Source organism: Ziziphus jujuba, chromosome 6 (assembly GCF_031755915.1).
Source record: "Ziziphus jujuba cultivar Dongzao chromosome 6, ASM3175591v1".
NCBI lineage: Eukaryota > Viridiplantae > Streptophyta > Magnoliopsida > Rosales > Rhamnaceae > Ziziphus > Ziziphus jujuba.
In genome coordinates, this window is record NC_083384.1 from 29,982,825 (window position 1) to 29,995,609 (window position 12,785).

At 30.1% G+C, this 12,785-nt stretch overlaps 1 protein-coding gene across 1 annotated transcript; it reads right to left on the bottom strand.

Moving 5' to 3' along the window:
* Nucleotides 1-3,581: 3,581 nt before the first annotated feature.
* LOC107424097 (TMV resistance protein N-like) lies at nucleotides 3,582-10,685 on the bottom strand. The gene is made up of 5 exons (XM_016033792.4): nucleotides 9,966-10,685; nucleotides 6,575-7,685; nucleotides 6,078-6,392; nucleotides 4,976-5,989; nucleotides 3,582-4,891 (listed from the first exon to the last, which is right to left on the bottom strand). Exons 1-5 carry the CDS (start codon nucleotides 10,439-10,441, stop codon nucleotides 4,193-4,195), a joined length of 3,615 nt encoding a protein of 1,204 aa, XP_015889278.3. The 5' UTR covers nucleotides 10,442-10,685; the 3' UTR covers nucleotides 3,582-4,192.
* Nucleotides 10,686-12,785: the final 2,100 nt, after the last annotated feature.

The following is a 12,785-nucleotide window of genomic DNA, read 5'->3' on the forward strand; positions in this document are numbered from 1 at the left end:
TTCAATTATTATTATTATTATTTTTTTTTTCTTTTCAACGAAAGCTTTGTTAAAGCATTGTTTTATGAGAATTTAGATCATAATGACAGTTAGTCATAATTCTATACTTTTGAACTTAATCAAATTCAATGTTAATATTCCTTCATAATTTTCTTTAAAATATATATATATATATATATATATACATGTAGAATTTTATTATAAAATGCATGCATGCTTTTAGTATCGAGAGCATATGCTCTATCTTCCTAATCGAATTCAATAATCTTTTATAAGCTAATAAATTATATTTAATTTATTGAATAAGTTTAAACATATTTTATAATAAAACTATATATATGTATATAGATAATTATATATAAAGAGTGCCTGCTTCATATATTTTACCAACATTAATGGCAGAACAATTATAAATTTAACTACAAATTAAGAAAGTTTGTTAGAGCCAAATACTACTAAAAAAGCAACAAAGACAACTAGTATTATAGCATGATACGCATGTATAAACAAGAATCAGAAATGAAACTGTCGCTTAGAATTGATCCAGCACTGGTGCTTTTGACTACAATTAATGACAAAGGGTATTGGTACAAACAAAACTAATCTACAATTAATGACAAAGGGTATTGGTACGAACAAAACTAATCTAAGGTATTGGTACAAACAAAAGTAATCTAACTCCTTCAGCGACAGTCTCAAGCACTACACTACCCCTGCTGGGCCTAACATTATTCGATGGGATTTATACAATCTCGAAGGCCAAATCACTAAACTAAACTCAAGAACATGACTTTCTTTTGTCTTTGGTGATAGGTTTTTTCCTTAGCTGATGATATCTCTGTATAATGTCTGTGGCGTTGGGTTTATTACCTTCAAATCTCTCACCCACAGAAAAATCGTTGAAGAAAGCAAGAAAAAAGAGTTCAATATTTTTAAAGGGTAATGAGAGAAAGAGATTAGATAAATGTGATTTGAAGAATGGAGGCGTGGAGGGTGAAGCTATTGTTCAATTTTGTTAATTAATTTTTCCGAATAAGGTTCTCTTTGGAATGACAGATTCATTATTCCTGGTAAATTGGAATTAGTTATTACTAATAATTAAAAGCACAAAAAATGGAATTATTATTCTTGTTCATGAGTTTGGCTGCAACAAAAGATTTTAACCTTGAATAGAGAAAAAAATATAAAATAAAAAATAACATAAAAGGAGACATGTTATCTTCTTCCTCTCAATCTCCATATCTCTGCAAGATTTCTTCCTTTAAAACCAAAATTAAAATTTAAGCCCATTCACCCATCTCTGTATAATCAACATCCTTACGGAGCTCTATTAATTTTGAAAATAGCAAACAAAAGAAAGAGGCAAAAAAAAAAAAAAAAAAAAAGAAGAAACTGATGAAAGCGATGATAAAGGATATATATATATATATATATATATAATGAAGAAATGATTAAGGTGGTAATACAAAAGAAGGGGAAAAAAAAAAAAAAAAAAAGGCCAATTATAGGAAAGATGAAGAAGAAAGGTGAATAATAATAATGTTACAATACGATAGAAAAAAAAATACAGATTGTGAGGTTTTTAGATGATTTCTAAAGATAAGTGCATTATTTTTTATTTAGGTAAACATATAATATATATTCTGATATTCTTTTTAAAAGGATTGGCAATTCTTTAAATGTAGGAATAGTTAATCTTAAAAAATAGATAAGCCTTAACAACAAATTTAAGCAAATGTACCAGAAAAATTTAACTATTCCATTCCATCACTTAATCCTGTCTACCAAACGTAATGTCAGTGTTTTTGAAAGAAAAACTTGTCCTTGAGTGTGAAATAGACAAAACTTATGTTCTAGCTAGGACTAGGTGTTGTTAAATTGGACCTTATGCTAAGATTAACAAAATTTGTATACATTGAAATAGTCAGTAAGATCTCTGTTTCTTATGGGGAAATTGACAAAGGCAGAGCATAACAGAGCTCTCTGAAGAAGTAGAAAGGAAGTTGATGATACTATAATTTGTATAAGCTTATCCTGGGCTCCTTAAGGCAGAGAGGGAAAAGTAGCACAAAACTCAACTTTTGCCTTACCTTATCATTCTCACAAGATTTCAACTATTTTTTAGGTTCGTTAGGATTTTTATACATACTAAAAGTCATCTTAGCTTAAAAAAGAAAAAATTACATAAAAATTTCTAAGCTAGCAACACAAGAGACAATTAACTGTAGCTCTCGTCAATATATGGTCAGGTAGTCAAAACATATCTAGTAACGGACTTGTGGAATTGAATTATAAACTATGATAAAAGTCAAACAATTCAAATCATATTAGCTTACTGATCAGGTTGGATCAGGATTCAAACTGAGATCATAGATATGATTTTCTAGAATTTTGATGATCTGCATTTTTATCATATGAGTTGTTCAATATGATACAAAAGGAAAGCAAGTGAAATAATGAATAAGTTGAGACCCGTGATTGTGGCTTTAGTTCTGCTCATCCTTATAACATGTTAGACATGCAAAGTTTGAAGAATCTGTGGCCTTTTTGTAGATCTTGAAGTAACGCAGGCGGTTTTTATTAAGGGCCTGTTTTATATTAGGCATTCTTTCCATGGGAAACACAGTAATTCTAGGATATTATAAATAAATAAATAAATAAATAAATAAAAAGAACCCATGAAATAAAGAGTCCAACAATGTTAAGGAATAAGGATTAATAGAAGTTCAATAGCCTATAGAACCATTTATATAATACATATGGACCAAACTCCCACTGCATATCCAAAATTTTACTTTTTATATTTGAATCCAATTGTCAAGCAGTGGTTAAAATCTGTAGAAACTTCATATACAAATACAATTGGAAAGTTCATACCATATTGGTCACTACAAACAGGAAAACTGCTTAAACTTGGCATGCCAACATTGTAATTAAGTTACATTCTAGTAAAAAATTCCAGTGCTGCTTATCTAGTACTATTAATAACATACTGATATCATACTTGGGTGCTTAACTTCTTGGTAGTAATCAAATAAATATTTCAAATGCATGAATACTAAATGCAACTGATCATAACAAGAGAATATATTTTGGCAAATTGACATTATTGTTAAAAGGAAATATATTTTTAGCCTTTAATATTTAAAGAAACTTACCGTATAGAGAGAAGATTCCTATTTTATAGTGGTATTATTCAATTTAAATTGGTCATATATTTGTAATTACTCCATTCAATTGATGCCGTATATCATGGTCATCAATTAGTTACCTTGTATATCTTTATTTCCATTTGTACTGTTATTTCTTTTTGTATAAATTGCTTGTACATCAATGAGAAAGTAACACGTTCCACCAAAACTCTAAACATCCACAATTATCAAATTCAAAACCAAATCTATATGCTGAGTCAGAATCTACTATTTAGCTGGTAATGGAAAGAGTATTCATTATGGCAAAGTACAATTCAAAAACACACAAATGACCACCATGCATAAACACATTTTGTCAAACACTTAGGCAGAGAATAACACCAAACTAGGAAATTAAATAAAATACACAAATATTATACTCAGCCAGTTAAGCATGTTCAACTAGATGTAAAGACGTATTTACCCATAAAATGCATCATAAAAAACCCAAGAGTCATAATTCTAGGGTAATACATTCTTTATTTATTCAATTTTCTCTGCAAATCTATGTAAAATGGCTCATAGACGTTATTAAAGAAATTCATATTGATATCACAAAAACTAGTAATCTAATGCCAAAATAAGAAGAAAGACAAAAGAGAATGAGAGAACTTCATTTGAAGCTACGCGACATGGTGTCTAGATAGCTTATACACATAAGCTTCAAAGCCTGAAACTAATAAAGACACGCCAAACGGTGATAAACAAAGTTCACCAATATATACATGAATCCATCAATATATTTTCCGTAACAAATATTCTTATTTTCCCTCTGTGTAGCATTTCAAACAAAAGACAAAATTTTCCTCGAAAAATTACCATACAATTTGTAAACTTATGAATGTTGTAAACAGAGTATATTAACTCCTACAAAATTTTTGCAAAAGAAAACGGAACAATTTAAAAGATTTACCTTAGCAGACACGGAATATGCTTTTGATTTTGTTCTTCCTTATCCATCAGGGCCAACAATTATTTCATAATTAGCAGCAAAGCTTGTCTCAAAGTTGAAGCACAGAATTGTTCTTCTTCTTTCGTTCCTCGACTTCCAATTGCTCTGCATCTTCTAAACAGTCACATGAGCTGTAGTATTCATCATCGTCTTCTTCTTCAAGAGAGACAACAGCCTCACTCGCACTTGATTCACAACATTCATTGAAGCTTCTCTTATTCTTTCTTTCAGTTTCTGCATCACATCTCTCCATGTCCTGTTTGTATACAAACCGAACCCCAAACTTCTTAATCTCGGCATGCTCAACAAACCAAACCCCATACTCACTTCCATTGTTGTTAACATTTTCAAAAAGACGATAACTAGGATAGACATGGAAAGAGGCCTCAGTACTACAAGTAGAGGGGCAATCTAGTCCACTAGATTCCAAAGACTCTCTTTCTGCATGCCATATGACCACGTGATCTGAAATGAAGTCGTCATATATCTCGCCCAAAGTTGAATAACAATATTTGTAAAGATTACCATCATCGATGGTTTTGAAATTCAGTTTATAACCAATATATAACTCTTTATCATCGCCAATTATATTCCAATGAAAAACAATGCAGAAAGCCAAACCCAAGAAGTCGTCATTATTCCAATATGGAGGAAGCATAATATTATTGATTGAAGTCCCACAAGTTTGATGGTTGAACCAATTTGGAATTTCATCTCCTGGATAGATAAAACTATAATAATCCACGCTCTGTTTCATGAACATGGGAAATTAATCAACTTGGTCAAATATTATAAACCATCTCTGCAAATGAAGAGAAATAGATATACATACCTTTTGAAATTTTATACGAGCCAGAATTTGAATTATTGCACGATCAGCTATCATGGTGTTGTCTGTATCCTGATCCAGTTTTTCACACCCGCAAAAATCAATGTAATCATTATAAGAATAATCTCCAATGAATTCGTCCACATGGTGTAATAGTGGAGCCCTCCAGCCTGAAACGTTCTCCAGTGACGTGCAGCCACTTGCAGACAAAGACAAACATAGCGATGGAAGCTCTGGTAAAGATTTCAATCTCTTACAATTAGTCACCAACAATAGTTCCAAAGACGGTGGAAGGGAAGGCAATTTTTGAATTTTTGAACAGAAGCTAAGCCGTATCATCCCAAGGTTCCTTAAATCACATAGACTGTTGGGGAGAAATTCAAGATCCTTGCAACTCTCTAGAGATAAATCTTTGAGGGATACTAGATTTTCAATGGACTCTGGCAACTCTTCAATCCCCGAGGAAGCTAACGAAAGATATCTCAAGTGTTCCATGGGCTCCACGATTTCTGGAAACGTTTTCAGTTTCTCACAACCACATAGATCTAATGATTCAAGAGATTTCAAATGACAAATGCCTGTTGGAAGACTTTCAAGTCCTGTGCAATAACTCAAATCTAATTTAACAAGACCCGACAGACGGCAAATTGATGGGGGCACTGTTCCTATCGTTGTCTCACGCAGAAGTAAATATGTTAAATTGGGTGCAAACTTTTGAGAAATGTGATCCTGAGTTGAGTAGAGACATAAATTGTCAGTAGAATTTTGGATGCGACTTCCAACATCCAAATACCCCTCTGATCTCTTTGACATCTCTTCAAAATCTCTGAGTTTGGAGCAGCCATTCAAATTTAGATATGTAAGCTTTTCAAGATTTTGAAGAGATGAAAGCACGTGAACCAAGCTTGTACAGCCTTCAAGATTTATACTTTCGAGATTTGGAGCCTGAGACAGATCTGGTAGTTGAGTAAGGGACTTGGAATAACTAAGATCGATCCTCCTTAATATTGGAAGAGACTGTAACACAAGGAGAAAAAACGATTAAGTTAATTAGTATGCAAGTTCATAATATCTAATTACAGTGCAGCATATATATTAAGCATACCTTAACTTCATGATTATTCCAAAGTTTTTGAACATGGCTGCCACGTAGTACCAACTCAACAAGATTTTCAGTAGAAAAATTTGATGATAAAGATTTTAAAGGATATAAATCCCACCGAAGATATGTTAACTTATCAGAAAGATAAAAACCAAGACCTTGTGGGGGGTGCAGTTTGAACTTGTTGTTACCAAAATTGTCACGATAAATTTTGAGTAATCGTAGATTATACATCTCTGAGAAGGTTGCATGGCACAATTTTATGTCGTTATGAATTTCAGACACGTTGAATGAGATTCCTTCAACTGCAGCAGTTCCCTGAAAATCAAATGAATGCTAACATATTTAAGGATACAATTATATAATTAAGGATATCTATCAAGAAATTTTATATACACATGGTAATTTTGATTCTTGGAAAAAATTTTGGATTTAGTGTTTCTTTTATAAGAAAATGTCAGTCATTTTTTAACAGAAATCAATGGTGCATGAGCACTTACCGTGTTTCTTTCCAAGACACGGCAAACATCTGTAACATCCCACAATCGACTACGTTTACCAGGTTCTCTGTGTTCATCACGAACAATTGTTTGACCCACTTGCCGTAACAAATCATGCATCCATAGCATGTTGTATTCATGACTTTCAATTAAAGACTTATCAATAAGAACAGTCAATTCTATTTTCACAAAGGAGCCACCCGCATCTAACATGTGTTCTACATCATCTTTAGTAAAAGGCTGATCAATCAGACATGCAATGTCAAGAAACAGATTTTGCTCCCCTTTATCTAGTCCCTCATAACTGATTCTCAGCACATTTAGAATGTCCTTGTGGGGAATTGTTTTCAATTTACTTAATGCACTTTCCCATACATCTGTGCTTTTAGAGCGAAGGGAAGAACCCAAGACTCTAAGAGCCAATGGATTTCCATGAGCGTAGCATATCACATGGCTTACCAGCTTTTCATAATCTTCTGAAGGAGAACTTTTTCCAAAAGCATAAAAATTGAACAGCTCTAAAGATTCCATGTGATTTAACCCTGCAAGCTTGTAAATATCATCAACATCTTTAATTTCTAGCACTTGCTTGTTTTTAGTTGTGACAATGATTCTACTCCCTGGTGCAAAGTGGTCGTATGGTGTAACTATAGCTTCAAACTGGTCTAAACTATCCACATCATCTAGAACAATGAGCACCTTTTTGCGGCAGAGATTGCTATGGATAGAAGGTGATGCTACAAATGGGGTATCCATACTCAAAATAGATTTGTCCCTTAATAAGTCAAACAGAAGTTTCTTTCTCATATAATCTGGCCCATGTTTTAAATATTCTTCCCTAACATTTCTAAGAAAGCAAGAACTTTCAAATTGAAAATATGAAAATCTTTGAAATACAGCACTAGCAAGGGTTGTCTTGCCAATACCTGCCATACCCCAAATACCTATAATGCGAACATCTTCTGTCCCAATGCATAATATTGATTCAATTTCCTTGATCTTTTTTTCAATTCCAATGAGGTGCCCATTCATATGCATATTTGATGAAGGATATTTAAACAATTTGTTTGAAATGTCTTTAACAATTTTTCGAACTAACTTGCTATCAGGCCTACAAAAATTATTCCCCAAAAAAAATATAATTGTTAGAAAAATAGAACTGACATAGATTAATTTATATATGGAGATAGAACTAACATACATTTATAAATATATGAAGTGTATTTCCCTGTAAGAATATAATTGTTAGAAAAATAGAACTAATATACATTTATAAAATAATAAATTAAAGTATATCCTCATACATAACATATTTTAAATATTTTTACATATACAAATATGATTATGTGGAAATAATAAAGATATCTTCTTATTTCGACTAAAAAAATTACACGAATAATATAATTTTATTTTATTAGTAAAAAAAATTTGAGATCATGTTCTAAACATGGAAAAATAGGATTTATATTTAAAACAAATTTGTTGATTTTATTTTATTTATATCCTTATATTAGTTGTACCAAAAATATATATATATATATATATATATATTTATTATAATATTATATATGATGTTTGATTAAAAGAAATTTCATTAAAACAAAAATGTTAAGTGTATAATTAGGACAAAAATATAATATTGTATTTGTAAAATAATAAACTAAGTGTATCTTCATATATAACGTATTTTAAATATTCTTATATATACAAATGTAATTATATAGAAAATAATACGGATATCTCCTTATTGGACATAAAAAAAAATTACATAAATGATATAATTTTATTTTATTAGTGAAAAATTTGAAATATCATTTTCAAAATATAATTGTTAAATATGGCAAAGTTGGATTTATATTTAAAATAAACTTTTTAATTTTATTTTATTAACCAAATAAGTCAAATACATTTTGCTTTTCATTAATATAAAAAAATTAATTATTAGTAAGGAATTAAAAAAAAAAAAAGCTAGTCAAAACAAAAAATATTAAAAAAAAGATTTATAATCTATATATTAATATTTTTGTTGATATGTCATATTTATTTTACTATAAAATAAAAAATGTTATATATGGTAGTTAATAATTAGATTTTATATATTTATACATATACACATATAAAAAATATAATAAATGGAGTTTCAATATCAAAATATATAAATTTCAATAATAAAATTCATCTTCTTATTTGATTTTTTAAAAATATATATACCCATAAATTAATTATCTTTTAAGGTAAAAAAGTATTTATAGGGCAAATAATAATAATAATAAATATTATTAAATTATATTATGAAGAATTAATAGGAAAATTAATTATTGCAATGAATTAAAAAATACATTTGAATTTAAATTTTATAAATGGAAGCTATTATACAAAAAACATTTGAATTTAAATTTAAATTTTAATTTCTTAGATAAGAAAAATTAAATAGGTAAATACTTTTAATTTGAATTCTTTAATTAAATGGTATTATATATAAATGTCAAACTTTTACTTCTTAATAAAATTTTGCGATAGATATTTAAAAAAAAAAAAAAAAGATCCAAATATACTTAACGACAATAAAAATTTTAAATAAGTTTTTAAATATAATCGGATAAGTTAATTTTATCAAACGGATCAATACTAACAAGATATTGCAGATGTTCAAAGATTGAGTCCTAAGATTTTGAGAAATTCTAAACTTAGTAATGTTGATATTGTTTTAATGGATGAACATTTTTTTTTTGTTACATATTATTATTATTTGTTTCAATATATCTAATTTCTATTTATTCTTAATTTATTGTTTTAGATTTTTTAAATTATTTTTTATAACAAATAATATATATAATATAATTTGAAATTTTGTTTGTAATATGCATCTAATATGTAACAACATCAAAACTTAAATATTGGTATTTCATTGTTATTTAAGATATCACATATATATATATATATATATAAATATATTATCTATATTATATATAAAAGTAAGATAGTAAATTTTTTTTCCCATATCATCATTAGATTTAAATATAATTAATTATAATATTATTATAAATTATTTTTAAAATTATCTATCATTGTTATATATACTGTGTATCACATGGATAAATGCTAGATTATATAAAATGTCTTATGTGAAAAAAGAAATGAAGCAACTTTAGTAATATATTTATTTATTTATTTGAATTACACAATTTGTATATTTTCACTGCGGTTCTTACCAATTTAAAATGAAAACAGATTTTTATTTTTTTTATTTTTTATAATTGATTGCATTTCATCATTATTATATTATATCTTCATATCTTTTAACATCTTAAAATGGAATTTATCAATTTTCTCTCATTTTTTTCATTCGTTTAGAGAAATTTAGTTGATGATTGTAGAATAGAGAAGTTACCTGACATCCTTTGAATCCCAACCGGAAAGATTAGACGCTTCTGTCAAAGCAGTCCTCCACTGATTCACCGTCTCCATTTTCTCTCTGAAACGTTTTTCAAGTTCAGTAAATGAAACTCCATAACTCGCCGTCTGATTTCGTACGACTGATGGATCTACGCAGTAAAAGATCGGAATAACGATCTGCCCTCTTGTTTTCTTGCATTCAAGGATTTGCACAAGTTCTTCCAAACACCATTTGGACGAAGGGTAGTTTTCCGAGAAAATGATCACCGAAATCTTGGATTCTTCGATGGTTTTGATAAGTGTTGGTGAAATTTTATCCCCTCTCTCGAGCTTGTGATCCATGAAAGTTAAGATCTGCTTTGCTAATAGAGCTGCATAAAGATGGCTAGCGAATGTATTGCGTGTGTCCTCACCTCTGAAACTGAGAAACACATCGTACTTTTCTTGAAAAGAAAGAGAAGAAGAAGCCATGCTTGCTATAACCGGCTGCAAATCCACGAGTAAAAGGAAAATATTTGATGGGAAAATTAAACCTTAATCAGAAACTCTCTCTTCAGTGAAGAATGGCAGAGATAGAGTTAATCAGAAAATAGTTACACTTTACCATATACTAGCTAGATCAATCGGAGAAAATATAATAAGCTTAAGCTTAACATTAGCATTAGCAAGCAGACCAACTTCTGCTACATGTTTGACTCAGTTACTTGGTTCTAGGACCTGGAAATTAAAGCTACGACAACCAGACCGTGTGGGGTTATCGGTACCAACTTTTTCTGTTTTTTTCCACGTACGCGTTTCGACATTTTGCCAAGGATTATCTTACTTTTTCTCCCTTTACCTTTACAATTTTGGCCGTCTACTATATTGAAAATGGTCAAAAAGATGCTTTTTTTTTTTTTTTTTTTTTGTTTTTTTGGGGGAGATTGAGAGAGGCCAAGTGTCTCGGAAGTAGCAGAAAGGAAGAAGCCATGCTCTTGCTATAACCAGCTGCAAATCCACTAGTAAAAGGAAAATACGAATGGGAAAAATAAACATTAATCGGAAACTGAAGGGGGCAGAAATAAAGTTAATCAGAAAATAGTTACATTTTACTATAAACTGGCTAGATGAATCGGAGAAAAAATAATAAGCTTAAGCTTAGCATTTGCATTAGCAAGCAGACCAACTTTTACTACATGTTTGACTAGCTTACGTGGTTATAGGACCTGGAAATTAAGCTGCTACAACCAGACCGCGTTGGGTTGTCAGTTACCAACTTTTCCTTTTTCTTTTCCACGCCTTTCGACTTTTTGCAATAGATTCTTTTCCTTTTCCCCTTTACCTTTACTATTATGGACCTGAAGTGAACGATTTAAGCTAAGATTATCTAAATGTATATATATTAAAAATGGTCAATAAGATCTCTGTTTGTTTGTATTTTTTTTTCTTTCTAATTTTTTTTTTTTTTTTAAAAGAGATTGAGAGAGGCAGAGTATTTTGGAAGTAGTGGAGAGGAAGTGGATGATATTAATTGTATAAGCTCACTAAAGTCTCTCCCATGTTCCACCAAGTTGGAGGCTCCTCAAGACACAGAGGAAAAAGCAGCCCAAAATGACGAGGTTTTAAGTTATAACCTCATTGTTTTTATAAGATTTGAAGTTTTTGTATAAGTTCTATTAGGATCCAAGCAGAAGATTATCTAGACAGCTAGTTTTTTATACCATATTAAGTTATCAGTGGCTTGAAAAATTTAAATCTTAAGAAATGACCCAAGTTATGTAAGCAAACTATCACACATGGTGGCAAGTGATGATTAGTAGTTTTATGTTAGCATGATCGTGTTGATCAATGTGATCTGCCATTGTCACATATGTTTCTTTCTATTTCATGCACTTTTTCCATTACTCAAATATATAATGAAAAATCTTTCATTCAAAACTCAGACTTTAATAGAAATGGCCGTGCAGAATTTTGCTTATTTCAAGTTCCAGTTCAGGTTGGATGTGATTTCTGCTTAATAGGTATAAAAGGAAAGCAAGTGCTTATTGCACACGCGGAGACTCATGATTTTTTCTTTAGTTGTTCTCATCCTTCTAACTTGTTTAACAAATAAATTATGAAGAAATTGAGGTCCTTCTGCAGATCTTGAATTCATAAAGTTGGTTCTTTGCATAGGAAACTGGATACTTCTAGGACACAGAGGAAACAGGAAGGAGCACATGAAATAAATTGTCATTTTTCTAGATTTGAATCTTGCTGCCATGTAGTAGTTAAAATCTGTTCAAACTTTAAATATTTAAAAAACAAAAAAAAAAAAAAAAATGATACACTTGGATAGCTCATACTTGTTACTGACTACAGACAGATACACAGCTTAGAATAGGAATGCCAATATTTTGTAGTTCATGTATTTTTCATACTGCTATCAAAAAAGCAGGGCATTCCAATGCCATGATCAGAAAGAAAACAAGTGTATTTTACATCAAAAACATGCAAACAAAATTAACGTGTCAAGGCTGCCCAGTTCATGTCAAAATTGACATCTCTCCATTCATTCGAAAACAAGTGTTTTGGTGTCTGCGTAGCACACACACGGATTCTTAATTTATTTAATTTTCTCTGCGAATTAATATTTGTAAAAGGGCTCATAGACGTTATCAAAGAAATTCATTTTGATGTTGTGATGATTTAATCCTCAAATTTATCTTATATTGCTGCTGTAATGTGCTGTAGAAACTGGTGCAGAAACTGGTGCAAAATCTGGTGCAGAATCTGTTTTGAGTGTCTTGAAGCTTCAGGAGGTCAAAACGGTGCACTTCATTATTTTGGAAGTAAA